The following is a 19224-nucleotide window of genomic DNA, read 5'->3' as shown; positions in this document are numbered from 1 at the left end:
GAGGTGTTGGAAAGTCTGAACCACACGTGTGGTTGTCTCTAGAGCTACGATCTTAGAGGACAGGAGGCAAATATGAGTTAACGATGAGGTGTGGCTGCCCAAGAAGCTGTATATAGAAGGCTGTTCACTGTAGGATTGCTTGTAAAAGTGTAAAAAAAAGTCCATCAGGAATGTGTCAATACGATACTAATCATCTGTTAAAAAGACTGATACCAATCTGTATTCTGACTTGGAAAGCTATCTAGGATGTTCATGGATGTTTAGTGAAACGAAGTAAGTGGCTTCTTCTGCTGATCAGCAAGTGTGTAGAATTACATATGGAATTTAAGATTTTCTAGTGGCCATATTTTAAAAAGTGAAAAAAAAATGAAATGAATTTCAATAGTTTATTTTGTTTAACTCAATATATCCAAAATATTATCATTTTAACATGTAATCAATATTAAAAATAATTAAGATAATTTCCTTTTCTTTTCAGTACTGTCTTTGAAATCTGGCATGTATTTTACACTTCAGCATCTCAGTTCAGAGCAGCCACATTTTTTTTTAACATCTTTATTGGAGTATAATTGCTGTACAGTGTTCTGTTACTTTCTGCTGTATAACAAAGTGAATCAGCTATATGGCTACGTATATCCCCATATCCCCTCCCTCTTGGCGTCTCCCTCCCACCCTCCCTATCCCACCCCTCTAGGCGGTCGCAGAGCACTGAGCTGATCTCCCTGTGCTATGCAGCTGCTTCCCACTAGCTATCTATTTTACGTGCGGTAGTGTATATATGTCAATGCTACTTTCGCACTTCGTCCCAGCTTAACCTTCCCCCTCTCCATGTACTCAAGTCCATTCCCTACGTCTGTGTCTTTATTCCTGCCCTGCAACTAGGTTCATCAGTATCTTTTTTTCTTTTTTTTTTTAGATTCCACATATATGCGTTCGCATACAGTATTTGTTTTTCTCTTTTTGACTTACTTCACTCTGTATGACAGACTCTAGGTCCATCCACCTCACTACAAATAACTCAGTTTCATTTCTTTTTATGGCTGAGTAATATTCCATTGTATATATGTGCCACATCTTCTTTATCCATTCATCGACAGATGAATGGATAAAAGCAACTTAGGTTGCTTCCATGTCCTGGCTATGGTAAGTAGTGCTGCAATGAACATTGTGGTACATGACTCTTTTTGAATTATGGTTTTCTCAGGGTATATGCCCAGTAGTCGGATTGCTGGCTCATACGGTAGTTCTACTTCTAGTTTTTTAAGGAACCTCCATACTGTTCTCCATAGTGGGTGTATCAATTACATTCCCACCAACAGTGCAAGAGGGTTCCCTTTTCTCCACACCTCTCCAGCATTTATTGTTTGTAGATTTTTTGATGATGGCCATTCTGACTGGTGTGAGGTGATACCTCATTGTAGTTTTGATTTGCATTTTTCTAATAATTAGTGATGTTGAGCATCCTGTCACGTGTTTGTTGGCAATCTGTATATCTTCTTTGGAGAAATGTCTATTTAGGTCTTCTGCCCATTTTTGGATTGGGTTGTTTGTTTTTTTGTTATTGAGCTGCATGAGTTGCTTGTAAATTTTGGAGATTAATCCTTTGTCAGTTGCTTCATTTGCAAATATTTTCTCCCATTCTGAGGGTTGTCTTTTCATCTTGTTTGTGGTTTCCTTTGCTGTGCAAAAGCTTTTAAGTTTCATTAGGTCCCATTTGTTTATTTTTGTTTTTATTTCCATTTCTCTTGGAGGTGGGTCAAAAAGGATCTTGATGTGATTTATGTCATAGAGTGTTCTGCCTATGTTTTCCTCTAAGAGTTTTATAGTGTCTGGCCTTACATTTAGGTCTTTAATCCATTTTGAGTTTATTTTTGTGTATGGTGTTAGGGAATGTTCTAATTTCATTCTTTTACATGTAGCTGTCCAGTTTTCCCAGCACCACTTATTGAAGAGGCTGTAGGCTGTCTTTTCTCCATTGTATATTCTTGCCTACTTTATCAAGGATAAGGTGACCATATGTGCATGGGTTTATCTCTGGGCTTTCTATCCTGTTCCATTGATATATATTTCTGGTTTTGTGCCAGTACCATACTGTCTGGATTACTGTAGCTTTGTAGTATAGTTTGAAGTCAGGGAGTCTGATTCCTCCAGCTCCATTTTTTTCCCTCAAGACTGCTTTGGCTATTCGGGGTCTTTTGTGTCTCCATACAAATTTTAAGATTTTTTGTTCTAGTTCCATAAAAAATGCCATTGGTATTTTGATAGGGATTGCACTGAATCTGTAGATTGCTTTGGGTAGTATAGTCATTTTCACAATGTTGATTCTTCCAATCCAAGAACATAGTATATCTCTCCACCTGTTTGTATCATCTTTAATTTCTTTCATCAGTGTCTTATAGTTTTCTGCATACAGGTCTTTTGTCTCCTTAGGTCAGTTTATTCCTAGGTATTTTATTCTTTTTGTTGCAGTGGTAAATGGGAGTGTTTCCTTAATTTCTCTTTCAGATATTTCATCATTAGTGTATCGGAATGCAAGAGATTTCTGTGCATTAATTTTGTATCCTGCTACTCTACCAAATTCATTGATTAGCTCTAGTAGTTTTCTGGTAGCATCTTTAGGTTCTCTATGTATAGTATCATGTCATCTGCAAACAGTGACAGTTTTACTTTTTCTTTTCCACTTTGGATTCCTTTTATTTCTTTTCCTTCTCTGATTGCTGTGGCTAAATCTTCCAAAACTGTGTTGAATAAGAGTGGTGAGTGTGGGCAACCTTACCTTGTTCCTGATCTTAGAGGAAATGGTTTCAGTTTTTCACCATTGAGAACAATGTTGGCTGTGGGTTTGTCATATATGGCCTTTATAATGTTGAAGTAAGTTCCCTCTATGCCTACTTTCTGGAGAGTTTTTATCATAAATGGGTGTTGAATTTTGTCAAAAACTTTTTCTGCATCTATTGAGATTATCATATGGTTTTTCTCCTTCAATTTGTTAATATGGTGTATCACATTGATTGATTTGCATATATTGAAGAATTCTTGCATTCCTGGAATAAACCCCACTTGATCCTGGTGTGATCCTTTTAATGTGCTGTTGGATTCTGTTTGCTAGTATTTTGTTTAGGATTTTTGCATCTATGTTCATCAGAGATATTAGCCTGTAGTTTTCTTTTTCTGTAACATCTTTGTCTGGTTTTGGGATCAGGGTGATGGTGGCCTCGTAGAATGAGTTTGGGAGTATTTCTCCTTCTGCTATATTTTGGAAGACTTTGAGAAGGATAGGTGTTAACTCTTCTCTAAATGTTTGATAGAATTTGCCTGTGAAGCCATCTGGTCCTGGACTTTTGTTTGTTGGAAGATTTTTAATCACAGTTTCAATTTCATTACTTGTGATTGGTCTGTTCATATTTTCTATTTCTTCCCGGTTCAGTCTTGGAAGGTTGTGCTTTTCTAAGAATTTGTCCATTTCTTCCAGGTTGTCCATTTTATTGGCATATAGTTGCTTGTAGTATTCTTTCATGATCCTTTATATTTCAGAGCAGCCACATTTTAAGTGCTCAAGAGCCACATGTGGTTTGTGGCTGCCTTATCGGACAGTGTAGATATGGACCCTCAGGTAGGAAATGTTTGAAAGAATGCATCCAGGTTTTTGTTTTGTTCTTTAATGTGACTATGAATCATAGTGAAATAGGGAAAGGTAAAGAATTTGTGGGAAAAAATGTATGGTATACCAGGAGACTTTAGGAAAAGGGAATCAATAAATAAACTATTAGTGGGAAGGATGACTATGATTTGATGGGCTTAGGTTAACTGTTCATATAAATCCCAAGTAAAAGTTAGACTTTGAAACTTATATGTGAAACCATTGTGTCATGGATACGTGATGTAATTTAATTGGGGGGGGTAGGAATTAGTGTAAATAAACATTTTTTTAAAAAAACAGAAAGAGGGAATTATTTTTGTGTGTCAAATATTGCTGCTGGGTCACCCAGTGGAGAGCCAAGAATTGACCATTGATTTAGCATCATGTGAGTCACAGGTGGCCTTTGACAAGAGCTGTCCTTTGGAACAGTAAGGATGAAAGTCGCACTGGATTGGCTTTGAGAGATAATGGAAGGACAGGAACTGGAAACAGTGAACCTAGTCAGCTTTTCGCAGGGGTGGAAGGGATGTGAGTTGAAAAACTGTTTTATTTGGTTCTGGTTTGGGGTGTTCTGCTTTTGTTTTATAAAGATATTTATGTCTGATGGGAATGGTCCAGGAAAGAAAAAAAGATTTCAGTAGGGAGAGGGGGTGTTTTACTTGAAAAAGAGAAAATTCACAGAGGATATAAAAGCTGCCCTCCCACATTTGAAAGGGTGTCTTATGAAAAAGGAATCAGGCCCACTCTGTGCATGGCCCAGAGCTAGACCTAAAATCACAGTGGGTATGAGGGATAATAAAACAGACTGGACTCAATATGTGAAAAGTACATTCCAGCAGTCAATGCGCCCCAAGCTAACATGGCTACTTCAAGATGCAGTAAAATTTTTATTACTGGAGGTTAAACCATCTATAGTTTAGACTAGTATTTCTCAACTCTTCTGTGTTTTCTGTGCACTTTTGGATACAACAGTTTTAGGTGACACACCTGGAAAGGCTCAAGACAACACAAAAGCAGGTCATGGGTAGTGATCTCACAGTCACTGCTCCAGCGTAGCAGTGACCTTAGAAGTGTCCGCAATTAGTGTGTGTTCTTTTGGTTGCCTTTCAGCACCTCTTTGCTGATTGGAATAGAAATGCCTTGTGCTTTGAGCAAGCTCTCTTTTAAACTCACAATGCAAAATGTCTTCCCATCAAAGTACATAGTCTCTTTTTCTTGCCCGCTGTAGGTTATACCACTGCTCCCACCAGAAAAAGACTGTGTGTACTCTGCACTCTGCACGGGGTCACACGGACTATTAAGCTCAAAACCCAATTGGACAGACATCACTATATAAGGCCAATCGGTCAGTAATCTGTTGCAGACGACAGAATCCACTTTACCTGGTAGAAACAGAATGAGATATAATAGTGATATGGAAATTAAGTGCTTACAGAATTGTTGTCAGGGCCGGAGAGCAGATTCTAGTCTGAGCTCCCAGTCACAACTCCTGCCCCCAGAACCACTGTGCTCTGCACTGATCAGGGAGGCTGCCACTGCATAACAAGAAGCTGATCTATCAAGAAGCAGCTGCAGGGCTTCCCTGGTGGTGCAGTGGTTGAGAATCCGCCTGCCAATGCAGGGGACACAGTTTCGAGCCCTGGTCCGGGAAGATCCCACATGCCGCGGAGCAATGAAGTCCATGCGCCACAGCTACCGAGCCTGCGCTCTAGAACCCGTGCTCCGCAACAAGAAAAGCCACTGCAATGAGAAGCCCATGCACCGCATTGAAGAGTAGCCCTCACTCGCCACAACTAGAGAAAGCCCACGCGCAGCAACGAAGACCCAACGCAGCCAAAAATAAATAAATAAAATAAATAAATTTATTTTTTTAAAAAAAGAAGCAGCTGCCTCCTAAGCCAACAGCCGAACCAACTCTACTTTGATCCCCAAAGCTGCCCCTGCTCCCTCAGAAAGCCAGAGAATCAAGAAGCTGCTGACTCCAGGACCACAACAGCTCTGTCATGATCTATAAAAGCAAGCGGATGCCTTTGGCCTCTCCCTTCATTTGCCTGGCTCCGTTCCCCACCAGTCTCTCATGAGTGCATCTGATTTAGAGTGTGGACTCTAAATCATGTCCAGAACTCTAAACTGCCAAGCAGGTTAGGACATTACGTCTTAGCCTTCCAACTTTTGCAAGTTGTTCCAAAATATCTGCCACAGACAGCATCTTTCTTCAATCACAGCAAACATAAATAAGACACACTGATCCAAAGTTGGTAGCACACAGTGGTGTGCGGCTGCATACCTGGCACGCCTATCTTGGAGCCGTTTTAGCGGGCGAGGAGGTTAAAAATGGGAAATCAAGACTCAGAGGGCAGCATGAAGTGGATTTTCCAACAGTTAAGTGTCGGTGATTGCATAGTTTTAACACAAATGAAAGTTAGGACATAAATGCCTGTCTCGCATTTTATGACCAGAGAGACAAGTGTCTTTAGAAGAGCTGCCAGCCATGAAGTCTTTCCTAGCGTCAGTGCCGTATATCAGGCCTGGGCTGATGCTCAGCAGATTGATTGCCTTTGCTCCACTTGTCACAGTCCTCACAGAGCAGCTGCCTGCCAGAGGTTGATAAAGAAATAGAGTAGGTCCCATAGCGGTCTGACTGGGGCCACCAGCGACCTCATTCAAACAGGGCCAGAACAGCCCGACAAAGTCTCTCTATTCCATATGAACACTTTCCTCATATTTTTGCGGCATTCCCGTAGTCACTTATTCATTCAAAATATATTTACTAGACTTCCCTGGTGGTGCAGTGGTTAAGAATCCGCCTGCCAATGCAGGGGACACGGGTTCGAGCCCTGGTCTGGGAAGATCCCATGTGCCGTGGAGCAACTAAGCCCATGCACCACAAATACTGAGCCTGTGCTCTAGAGCCCGTGAGCCACGACTACTGAGCCTGCATGCCACAACTACTGAAGCCTGCACGCCTAGAGCCCGTGCTCCGCAACAAAAGAAGCCACCGCAATGAGAAACCCGCGCACCGCAGCGAAGAGTAGACCCCACTCGCTGCAACTAGAGAAAGCCCATGCACAGCAACAAAGACCCAACGCAGCCAAAAATAAATAAATAAATAAATATATTTATTTTAAAAAACAAACAAACATATTTCCTGAGCCCTTCTCTGTGCGAGGCACTGGGCATAGACCGTGAACAAGGCAGATGGGGCCCCTGCTCTCATGGACCTAACATTCCAGTGGAGGGAGGGCAGGAGGCAGACAGTGTACCAGTAGACAAACACATACCTGCGAAGGCTCCAGTGGCGGTGAGTGCCACGGAGGAAGAATGTTGAAAGATGGGGAGTGACGGCGTGTGGGAGGGGCAGTTTTGATCTGGGGACAGAAGGGATCTGTCTTCCCGTTGCCCCCAGCGCTATAGGGGTTACTGCTCCCTTGGCTCCTGAGCCAGCTCAGGCCCCAAATGCTGATCTTGGTTGCAGATCAGCAAGAATGATGATTTGTGCTTGGTTTAAGGTTGTTTTCAGCCAACAATCCGAACGAGGATACAAGGTCGATAATGCAAGGAAGTGGGTGTGGCTCCCAGAAGTTTCCCGTGTTCCTCGTGGAATCATGGCTGCAGCTCAGTGATCCATGCAGCCCTCACCAGGGGAGATATCAGCTACATCGAAGGAGCCAGAACTGAGACCTTGTTACCTTCTCTGCCATTTTGCTGCCTTCAGGGGTCTACCTACCAGCGTATGGAGAGACAGCACTTGTGCCACTGTTGTGTCCCCACGCGGTCTGTTTCTCGCTGCATCACTGGGCCTCAGCAGGCCTGGCCCTGGCCCCCACAGCTGCTGGTCCCCATCTCGGGCTCCTGGACGGTTCTTCTCAGTGACTGCATCCTCGTGGCCAACAGCAGAGGGCTAACTGTGAAGGAGGCCACATTTCTCTTTACTCCCATCCCTTTAGACTCAGGATATGAACACTCAAGTTGCCCTGAGGGCTTGGGAGTCACAGAGGAGAAAATTGTAAGCCGTGTGCTTCTGAGGGCTGCCCCCAGGCCAAGAAGAAACCACACACATACACTGACCCCCATCCTCCGGAGATTCGCTCACAGAGGCCCTCGTTTCCTCCCCTTCAGGCCCCCTCCCCTCCCAGAAAGCACCTCCACAAGATGAATCAACCCTTTTCCTGTCACACTGCGATTTTTATCCGAGAACCTTGAGAAGTCTGTCTGTGTATTATTGGTTCTTTTTCTTTTGAGTTCTTACTCTCTCATTTTCTTGAGAAAACAAAGCTGTTAATATGTTTCATCTGATTCCTGTTAAAAATCTTCTCGTCTGTACTTGTCATCTGCCTTTTGCAAACCTCTGTTCATAGGTCCTGTGCTAGTTTTTTCCTGCATGTTCATCTGGGATAGAAGCAGCTCTGTCTGGGTCTGTGTTTACCCACGGATAATATGGGTAGATTCACCTTGACTCCTTTCCCTGTCTCTCTGAGCGATGGTGAATCTTCTCTTTCAGAGCTGGCGCTGGAGGTCTGGCTTTGATGCTTCTTGGGAAGTGGGACAGAGACAGTGGGAATGTGCCATCTGGTTTTACTCTCTCCCCATGCCTGCCCTCCTGGCTGCAGAGTCCCCAGTGCCTGTGGTGTATGTGACCCTGTGGCAGGACTCTCCTTAAATTTTCAGCCCCCCTCCCCACTTCAGGGCAGACAGCCTCCTCCAAAGAGGGTCTGGGTCAGTGCGATTTCCCATGATTCGTGGACCTTCTTTTAGTGGGTTCAAATGTAATTGGTTAATATCTTTCAAGAGGTTCAAATGGCTCTTAAGATATACTTTTCCTTCTCTCTTTCAGCTTTTCCTCAGATCGGGCCACCCCTTCTTGTTAAAAAGCTGGGGCAGTGAAACACCAAGAAGAAACAGCTTCTGCCCCAGCGCTGCCTATGCTTCCAGGCCTCAGCCCTCCGGATCGGGCACTGTCGGCCTTTCGGACATTCTTGCCCATTTCCCTCACGTTACATAAGCTAGGTAGACCTTGATGTTCACTTTCAGTCTGTCCACGATTAACTGTATACAGCAGATCTTCAGAATTATAGCATGGAGTTTGGTCATTCTCTTGTTTCAGTGAGTTTTCTTCTATGTATTGGGCTATTTTTTCTTACTTCCATGGGTTCCAAGGAGTTATGCAAATGAGCACTTCCTCTGCCATTTTCCAAGAAGTTCTTCCTCTGCTGAATATTTTAAATAGTGAGACAAGAAAGATAAAATATGTCAGAAGATTAAGAGGAATGTACATTTTTTAAATTAGAAAGTTAAGACTAGAAAAGATAACAGAAATGAGGAAAATGATTAAAATTAACAGTGATGAGACAGCATCTGAACAGTTAGGAAACGAAGCTAAAGAATTAGATGAAAGTACACAAAAAGAGCTCAGAAACTCCAAGGGTAAAGATATGGCAAAAGACAAAATTAAATGGTGGGAAAGGTTTAAAGGAACTAGCATTTAAGTGTTTCTAAACAAATTTGAAAGATGAAAGGGCTAGACAATAACACACTAAAACAATGAAATAATCTTAGTATTTAAAGATTTTTAAAAATGTAAGCAGCATATGAGGTTGTCTCATTCTGTAATGTTCCATGTTAAGACGTACCTTATCTACTGATTTACAAAGATGTCTAAGACTGTGGTTTAGGGAGAAGAGCAAGTCACAGAGCGTTATATATTCTCCGTATGTGTGTCACATTAAAGGTTGCAAATACGTAGCGAGAGGAATGATGGGATTAATACCAAACCGTTAACTGGGAGAGGAAAGGGAGTGGAGGTGGGGACGTCGTGCCTGCCATCGGGTCCCCTCAGATCCCCTCACCATTTCTGGAATCTTCTCCCCTCCCCTCTTCAGTGCATTTTTTCTCCAATACCCACACCTGGGCGGCGACTCTTCCTAGGTGGGCTGCCCTTGCTCACCACAGCTGCTTTGCCCACCTGTGCAGAGAGTGCCAAGTACCCGGGGACTTTACAGCCCTCACCCCGACCCGGGGCCCTCAGTTTCTCTTCGCAGGGGGGACAGCTCTGAGGTGTAACCAACCTCGAGCAGATTGTACAGCAAGCTATGTATGTGATTTTACGTTTTCTAGTAGCCACATTAAAATCAATTCTAATACACTTTATCTTCAACATGTAATCAACAAAAATTATTGAGACGCTCTGCATCCTTTGTTATTTGTACTAAGTCTTCCAAGTCCGGTGTGTGTTTTACACACGCACGTCCTGCTTTGCCTGCCCCCATTTCCTTGCTCAGTGGTCACAGGTGCCGCGTGGCTGCCGCGTGGAACAGCCCAGCTCCACTCCAGTTGAAGCTGAACCTTCACAGGACTTTGCCTGAAAATGAAACCTCACCTCCCTGTCCTGCTTATTGGTTTCTTTTAGGAGCAGTTTCTTTCCTTTCCTTTTTTTTTAATGTGCATGATTAAGAAAGAAACATTTTCTTAATAAATGTTTTGCATACAAGTGTTATTTTTGTAATTTAAAAAAAATCTAGAGGGTTCAAAGAGAAAAATATGTCACTCATCCAGAAACCCTGCTTTGTTACTTATTTGTTTGTTTATTGCTAAGGCAGCCATAAACTCTAGTAACACTGGGTTGCAGAAGACTTGAGGTTCCAGTGAGTAAAGAACAACCGACATCATAGCAGAACCTTCCCTTCTTGCCATTTGTCGTACGTGGAAGGCTTGAGCCTTTCATGTCTATAGAGTTTCTGCCAAGATAAGTGGCCTGAAGCCAGCTTAGAGTAAGATTATCCAGCAGTCTGGGTCAGATATGCAGCCTGTGGCTTCTCAGGCCCATGTAAGGTGATGGGGGAGGATGGGTCATCACTTATAGAGGAGGAATACCAGGGGGACCTGGCAAGAGTGGCCTTTTTTTCTTTTGCAACATGCCTGCAGCCTATAATTGGTACCACTGCAGCAGCTTGGGAGTGGGCAGTGCCCATCTGGCTCCAAATACCCAGGCTGTATGGAGTCACTTCTCTTGGCATCCAAACCCTGCAGCAGGATGGTGGCTCCCTGTGCAGATGCCTCTTCCTCACTAATAAGACCACTAGGTCTTTTGTCTTTTGCCTTGTCACAGCGTTTTATTAAGAAGACAATATAAAGAGTCCCTTTTGACATAAGTGTTATCTAAGATGGCTTTTGATTTTTGTTTTCCCATTTCCAAGTATTTGGATTTTCTTTGCTTATTTGTGTGTCACCTGAGGTAGAGGTGGGGGAAGAACGCTACTGATTGGCTCAGAAAATAATTCCAATCAGAAAAAGCAGGGATGCCTACATTTCCCTAACAAAGCCACCCTTCTTCATCCCAGAATCACCTTACCTCCTTCCTCGCTGTGTCATCAGAGAAAGAAGCAGGCATGTTTCAGCAGTGCATTTCCCAATTTATTCCCATATGTTAACTCAGCAAGCATTTACTGCTTACTTCCTCTATGCTTTTACTCTTGAACGTGGGTTTGGTCCTTTTGTCTACAGTGTTGTTGCCAGTGTAGGCTCTTTTTATGGCTTTTCTCGGCTATTTTAAATGGAAATTGGGAGAGAAACCAGGCACTCCCGGACCAAACACCAATGGCCATGAGGTCCATCCTCTGAAGGTACTCCAGACAGAGCTTTCCCTTCCTCAGTGAGTGTTGCCTTTTTCTAAATAAGTTTGTGATGGTTCACATGCTCACCTTCCTCCTTTTACCTTCAACCCCGCTGCCTTGAGAGTGTGGAGGACTCCACTAATCGCTGAGGGATGTGATAGGATTTGGATGGTTCCAGGGCCACAAGGCCACAGTGTGCAGGAAGGGCGTGGTGCTGTCTTAGTGGGGCACCTGGGTCTTGAGAGGGCCTTGGCTTTACCCCCCTCCTCATTACTGATGGGCTGGCCCCTGTGGAGGAGCGGCCAGAACGGGCCAGCGATGGGCCCGCGTTCTTCTCTGTTCTCAGAGTTGCCTTTCCCAACTCTTTCTGTTTTAGTACAGCACTGCAGCCTCCAGGCCCACTGATGGATCCGCTGACGAAAGGGTCCAGTGGGAGTCAGATGGCACAGACCCTTCTATGGAAAGCCAAGTCGTCTCTCTCCTTTGGCATCCAGCCCCTGCAGACGTGGCCAACAAAAGACCCTGAAGTAGAGGCCCAGGTCAACCTGTAAGTAAGTAAGAGAAGCATCATCTCAGTTGGGGCTCATGCTCACTCTAACTTGAAATCTCTTAATGCTCAGGAAGAAAATTACCTTCGGGGGGAAGAATAATGAGAGAGAGAGAGGAGTGGATGCTTGGTTGGGAGATTTCATTTCTGTTCTTAATGGTGCCTTATGTGTATTTATTTAGTTATTTATTTACTTAGCAATGTTCATTGAGCACCTACTCTGGCCAGGCCTTGTCTCAGGCATGGCAGGCAAAAGAGATTCAGTTCCTGTCCTCCAGGGATTTACAGCTCATGGAACAGATAGCCGTTAATCAAGTAATCATACAAATAAATATGAACAAATTGTGACAAGTGCTATGAATGTGGTACCTTGATTGAATAAACATTTACAGAATGCCCTCAATGTGCCAGCAACATACTGGAGATATAAGAGAATAAGACATCTCCTCACCTGTAATAGTATCTAAAAGGGGAAAAAATTCCAATTATTATTCAGAAGAAATGATAATAACTATGCTATAACTAATATATTAATAGATTCCAGGTCCCATAGGGTGGTAGCTATGTTTTCCCGTTTACTCCTGAATCCCCAGGGCTTTGTGATGGTGTACAATGTTTGTTGGATGAATGATTAAGTAATGAATGAAGAAGATACTACAACACAGGGGTGCTTAGCTTTCCAGGGGAATCAAAGGCAACTAGGTACAACAATCTAATTGCCTTAAAAGCAAATGAGATGCTTCATCAGTTCAATGCAACAAATATTATTGATGCTGACTGTACCTAAGGCCAACGCCAGAGATTCTGATTTAGTGGCTCTGGAGTGGGTGAAAGAGGACTCTTCAGGGACAGCCTTTCCAGGGAGGCAGACAAGTAACCAAATAACTCCAGCACTGTTAGAAAAGAAACATGTATAATGTGCTATATAGGAGGAGGGGATCTGCGGGAGGACAGGTAGGAAAACGGGGAGCAGTTGCTCTTAGCCAGGCAGGATGACCATCGCGCCAGGCAGGAAGGGAGAAGAAAGCCACTTTGAACAGAGGAAAGTGCAGAGCAAAGGCTCGGATCCATGTAAGTAGGTCCCAGCAGTGTCGACAGGCATTAAAGCAGTGATTCTCAACCCAGGCTGCACAGGAGAATCATCCTGGGAGTTTTAACACATATGAAAGCCTGCACCATCCGCCCAAGATTCCCAGGTCGAAGGTGGGACACAAATACCAATATTTTATAACGCTCCCCAGGCGATTCTCTTGTGCAGCAAATGAGAAATGCTTTTTAAAATGTAACCACACACACAAAAATAGTTATGAAGTAACTTATACACCTAGCTAAGGGGTATGAATTTTTATATCTCGAGCGATGAGGAGCCATTGATAGCTTGCCTGATTTTAAACGATAATACAATTTGAGATAGACAAGGTTCACAGGGTCTGGATAAATTCACGACTGCTGGTTCTGCAGTGGGTTCTTCTGGGAAGGTAGAGAAGTCTGGAGTCACCGATGCCTTTTCAGAGCTGCCACCATACCTCCCACCGTGGCGCGGTAGGTCCCCTTATGAGAATATGGGAATTGAATGTCTCCTTGATCTGAAACTGAAATCTAAAATTTCAGTGAATGCTGAATTATCTGGGCGAAATGCTCCTGTTTCTTGCGGGCCGCTGGTAACCCGCGTGTGGGCAGCTCCAGCGCTCTAGAAAGGAGGGCAGGGAAGCCTGGGCTTTATCTATCAAAGGTGGAACGGGGGGTGGGGGGGGTGGAGGTAGGTGAGGGGGTGGGGGGAATGGCCACCCTTCCTCTGAAGCTCCAGGCGGGACGCACAGCGCTGCTTCTTTCTAGACTACAAGCCCCACAGTGCGCCGCGCGGATGACGTATCAAAGGGGTGGGCAGGACTGCCGGGAAGCCTATGAGACGCAGCGGAAGCAGCCCAAGGTGGCGTCTTCCGGGTCCTATTGGTGAATCTGGTTAGGAGTGGGACCAGACCCTGGTGATTGGCGGCCGCAGGGCTAGCGAAGCTGCCGTGAGAACAGGGCGGGCGGGGTCCGGCCAAGGGCTGCACCCCAGACTCAGGGGCCGGACTTGAAACTGATTCCACCGGGAACCAGACGTTGGGTTTTCTGGAAAACAGGCTAGAAAGATGCGTCTTTTAAAAACCGCTGCCATTCTGCGGGCTGCTCATTCATTAACTCATTCATTCAGCAAACTTAATTGATTACCTGTGTACCAGGCACTTGTGCAAACATCCCAAATGCGTTTTCTTTTTTAGTCTTCACAAAAAAACGGGTAACTACTGCAGGCTCCATCTTACAGATGAGGAGGCTGAGGTCCCGAAGAGTTAAGAGACTTGTTCAGGTCACACAGCTTGTAAGTGACAGAGCAGGGATCTGAACCTACATCTGTCTAGCGCCAGTGCCCATCTCCTAATCTCAGTGTGCTCAGCGGTGCCATCAGGAGCAAAGTGTTCATGGGATGTCAATGTCCACAGGGTGACTTGGTATTGTCGGATGAAGATTATAGCAGGACCAGACTGGACGCCAATAAAGTTGACCAAGCACAAAGTTGGGCCTCATGCGAGGTCCCTTTGTCATACAAGGCCTACCCTCACCAGAAAAGGCTTTTGGTATCGATGAAAGAACCTCCTGAGCACCTGTGTGCTGTGCTGGGCCCTGTGCTAAGCACTGGGTATGCAAACGAAGCATCTCCTGCCAGATTAAGTGAGGCTTATGGAAGTGCCGTTACCTAGGGCAATCCAAGGAGATTTCTCAGTGGAGAGACTACTTGAAGTGTGGGAACTTTACCAGGCAGAGGTGAAGGAGGCCTCCCCAGACAAAGGAGACTGTCTGTGCAAAGGCCAGCAGCGTTAAAGCACTCTGGATTTGAGGGGAACCCAAAACAGTGTGGTCCAGCTGGAGCTTCTTGGGGAGCGGTGAGCCTGGGATGGCAGACAGAGGCCAAGTCACTGGGGAGTGGGAGGGCTTAACCTGCCTGCTAGGAAGTTTGGTCTTAACTCTCTCAGCCAGAGCACAGCATGATCAGATTTGCATACTGGAAAGATAACTGGTGTCAGTGGGCAGCTAGATTGCCGGAGGATAAGGCTGGTGGCAGGAAGACCTATCAGAGTGGCCAGATAGGAGATATTAAGTGTTCTGTTGAGTGGCAGGAACAATGGGATTGAGTAAAGAAATATTTAAGAGGAAGGTTAGAGTAGACCTGGTAAAGGCATGGGTGGTGGGGTGAGGAATAGGACAGAGATCATTAGATACTGCCATGGGAGCTGAAGAGGGGTACAGTTACATCTTTGGAGGAAGGAAGTTCTTAGAAAAGTCTTCTTAGAGAGAGTAATGTAAAGTGGGTCTTGAAAAAGGAGGAGAACGTTCCTTCCTTCTTTTCTTTTTCTTGAGTAGATTTTAATTGGCAGAGGTGGGGAGGAGGGTATTCTGGATGGCCGGATCCTGTTTTGCCGCTTGTATGGTGAAGTAGGAGGAAGTTTGGAAGGTCAAATTGGGGGACATATCGTGAAAAGTGTCGTACTTAATGCCAGGACATTGGGAGTCTGAGTGGCTTTTGAAACAGACAAGTGATGGTTTGAGCTCTCAGTTTTAAGAGTTAATTTCACTGATATGTACACTGGGGAGGCCAGGAAGCCAATTAAGAGATGGACTAGGGAGGGGCTCATCGGTTGTAAGTAACAGCAACCCAACTCTAAATAGTTTAGGCGAAAAAGGAGAATGTATAGGTTAATGTAACCAAACTATGGGAGTGACTGGATCCAGGGACTCTAGTGCCAACAGTCAGTCCATTCTTCTCTTACGCCTTCAACCTCCACCCCTTAGCCCTGCTTCTCTCTGCCTGTTGACCTCGCTGTCTCCTACCGTCCATGAGTTTTCACCATGCAGCCACGGGTGTGATCTCAGGCAGCATGGCGTACGTTCTCACAGACTTGCAAGCTGAGAGGAAAAATCTTCCCCATCAGTTAGAAGAACTGGGGAAAGACTGTAGTTACTCAGCCTGGGTCACATGTCCATTCCTGGTTCTGTGGGGGAGTGTCTGTTACCAGGAGCAGAGGGGGTAGTTCTGCTTGCCCTGGCAAACAGAGCAGGGGTGGTCAGGAGGGAGGAGAACAGAATTCAAAGGGGTCAGAGAAGACAGTGGAGGATTTTCAGGAAGGGCAGTGCTCTCTGACCGGTCACAAAAATAACTTAGGAAGTTTGTTCAAAAATATAGATCATGGAACCTATTTAATTAGAATCCTTAGTGGTGGGACCCAGGGATCTGGCTGAAGGTGTCAAATATAACAGAAAGTTTGAAGATCGAAACGAAAATCTTCCATTGAATTTGATGATTCGGAAGCCACGGGGCTTCTCTGAAAACGCCGTTTCAGTCGGGAAGGGAGGGCAGGAGGCAGATGGCGAGTCTCTCTGCATCCTCACGTCTCCTCATTCATAACCTCCTTTCAGGGCCATGTCCGACCCTACAAGAGGCAACGTTTCCTCATTAGCTCAATACATTAGGAAAAGACAAAGGAAAGCTGTTGGGAAGATGGTTATTTGAGGGGCCTTTGGCCTTAAACGGGCGTCAGCCAGGAGCAGAAGGAAGAAAGTCGGAAAAGTTTTTAATTCCATCTGAATTACCTGCCCATTCTTTTTTCCCATCAGTCCTTCCTGTGATTAATTACAATATACTGCCAATAAGTTGGCTTTCTTAAAAAGTATAATTCAGACTTAATTTCCCTCACTCGGCTGAAATAGCAGTGCTTTGCTTTTTGATCTTTTGGAGAAGTTGCCATGTATTTGAAAGAGTTTATCATCAAGGCGTGATACAAATATTAGGCAATTTCGTATTTAGACATTTTAAAATAGCTTCCCAAAGCCTCAAAAGACCTAGTTTTCTCCTGAGTAAAGGACTACTTGATTTTAAAACACAAAGCTGGAGAGAAAGCCTTTGGGTTTACTGTTGGGGAAATTCTGTTGTTTCCATGAAGAAACTTCTCCTCCAGTCCCACGGAGGAAAGAGGCTGGACAGCTGACCTGCCCCTTCCTCTTTTCCTGTCTTACCTTTGGGATCTGGTTGCCCACCGAGCTTGTGCATTAGCTCCTCTCCTGTTTCCACATGGAAAAACACACCTGCGTCTTCTAGAGACAGGTGTGGAGGCCCACCTGCCTCGGTATCCCCTGTTGGAGCTCAACAGTCATGAGACGGTGATTCCTCGGCAACCATTCAGCCGAGTAGCTGCCTCTCTGCAGACCAGACTCTCCCGCAAGTGGGCTGCTCCAGGTCTAAACGTGGGGGAAGTAGTAGGAAGTCTATGTGGCTGTCGTGCTCAGCTGCATTTGCCAATGAAACTCTGACAGGGAGGAAACTGATGTTTTGATTTCCATTTGCCTGACTCCTGTCTCTAATTCTCAACCGATTCCAAACACAGAGAAGAGAGCAGCTTGATTTATTAAAAAGCTCCCAAAGCTCAGATAATTGTGAGACAGGCTGGGATCTGTGTGGGTCTGGTTAGGAGGGGGCTTTGTTTTGTTCTGTTTGTTTTTATTCTCTTGTTCTTCCCTGTCGTAGCAGAGTATGTGGCACATAGAAAGTGCTCACGAAATACTTGTTGGGTAAGTTAAAGATAATAGAGCAGAGATGCCAGTCAGGAGGCTCCTGCAACGATGCAGGTGTGAGCTAAAGCAGAGAACGTGAAAATGGGAAGGGGAGAAGTGGCAAGGGACTAAAAGACACGGTGGAATTCTAGAAATATCCTCACATGCAAAATGGCATATACAAGGTTATGCATTGCAGTTTATTCATAGTAGCGAAAGGTTGAAAACCATTTACCTAGGAAACTGGTTAAATAAAATACAGTACATCTACTCAGTGGAATAGTATGTAGCCGTAAGAAAGAATATGGAGGATCTTTTGGTACTGATTTGGAAAGATCTCCAAGATACATTAAACAGAAAAACAACAAAAACCAGGAGTGGAGTTGTGTATAGCATGCTACCATTTACCAAAGGCAAAAGGGAATATGTATTTCTCTTTCTTTGTAAATGCATACAGCATCTCTGGCAGACACACAATAAACAATAGAGGTTGCTGGTGAGGAGAGGAAATGAGAGGCTGAGGAGGGAGGAGAGGACAGACTTACCCCTGTATGGCCTCTTGGACTCTTGTGAGTTTTGAAGCAAGTGAGTTTTACCTCTCCAAAGAGTGAAATACAGATACAAACATACAACAGTCAAAAGCAACACTGTGTGGGGCCTGTACCGGGGTCTAGAGACTGATTAAGATGTCGGATGTGAGAGAAGACCTGGGCGATGACTCTGAACTTGCACCTCGAGCGACTGGGAAGAAGATGGCAGCTCTGCTGACTGAGATGTGAGCGAGGAGTGGGCGTGAGGGTGACCCAGGGCATGTTATGTTTTAGAGGCCCCCGGGGGTGTCCGCAGAACTATGGCCGACAGCTGTAAGTCTGAACTTGCAGTTGGAGAGAAAGATTGAGTTGGAGATTTGGTCTGGGGAGTTGTTAGCATCGAGGTGGTATTGGAAGGCGCCGGAGCAGTGAGGTCCCCAGGGAGGTGAGTGGCCTGAACGGAAGGGAGAGGAATGTGGATCTTCACTGCTCAAGGGTGGCGTCGGGTTCAACACTGAGTTGCTGCCCCGTGTGATCTAAGTCAGGGAGGAGTACGGCATCACTCTGCCAGGACATCCTGGTCCTTTTCTGGGAACAGAAGCTGCACCATTGAGCTCCACACCCCCTGGAGGAATAATCGCTAACAGCAATCATTCTTCCTCAAGGAGGTTATGCTATTACTAAGAAATCTATTCCTTTGACTGTTCGCGTTGTCTAGTCTTTCAAATTTTATAGTCCTCAAGGGCCAGCAACCCATTTTTGGTGCTCACCTCATCTCAAAGTACAGTGCAGAACATCATAAGGACACACTATAAATAGTGACTAGAGAGTATGACTCTTTTTAATCATTGCTTTTAGGAGGCAAAAGGAAATAGTTTAGGCTGCCCTGCCCTAAATTCACCTAAGCCAACACTCATCTTTGTAAACCTCATTTGGCTTTGAATGCAGGCTGGCTGCTTTCCTGTCATCTTCTATAGTAAGAAGTGTTCTTAGTTAAAATGCTTTTACATCCTGTACTTCTGTGAGTTTAGTTGATCTAGTCTGTTGCTTTCTTTGAAGAATGTTCTCCACCTCCCTCAACACTCTCCCTCATCCTTGGTCTCAAAGCCTCATTTTTGTAGACTGTCTCAGGATCAGACTACCTTGGTGAAATAAACATTTTAGAAAATCTTTCACAAATATAGTTTGACCTTAAAAGCACAGAGTAAGCTGCTTTTCTTCCACTACGGTGGTCTGAATGTACCTGGAGAAAAACACAACACAGAGAAGGATGAAGTGGATCTAAATTGGTCCAGAAAATTAGAATACAAT

General features: G+C 44.6%; 1 protein-coding gene across 2 annotated transcripts in view; it reads left to right on the top strand.

The window, feature by feature from the left end:
• Positions 1 to 19224, top strand: part of GARNL3 (GTPase activating Rap/RanGAP domain like 3) — a 151003-nt gene that overhangs the window by 12426 nt on the left and 119353 nt on the right. Inside the window, exons 1-2 of one of the 2 annotated variants that reach the window (XM_067040683.1) lie at positions 8596 to 8647; positions 11627 to 11797. In XM_067040683.1, the coding sequence (XP_066896784.1) occupies positions 11655 to 11797 (143 nt within the window). In that variant the 5' untranslated portion in view covers positions 8596 to 8647; positions 11627 to 11654. Of the gene's footprint in view, positions 1 to 8595; positions 8648 to 11626; positions 11798 to 19224 lie in introns of those variants that run through there. The other variant, XM_059073186.2, reaches the window with a different exon arrangement.

Source organism: Kogia breviceps, chromosome 8 (assembly GCF_026419965.1).
Source record: "Kogia breviceps isolate mKogBre1 chromosome 8, mKogBre1 haplotype 1, whole genome shotgun sequence".
Classification (NCBI taxonomy): domain Eukaryota; kingdom Metazoa; phylum Chordata; class Mammalia; order Artiodactyla; family Physeteridae; genus Kogia; species Kogia breviceps.
The sequence above is the reverse complement of the archived record's forward strand: the minus strand, read 5'-3'. Positions and strand labels throughout refer to the sequence as shown.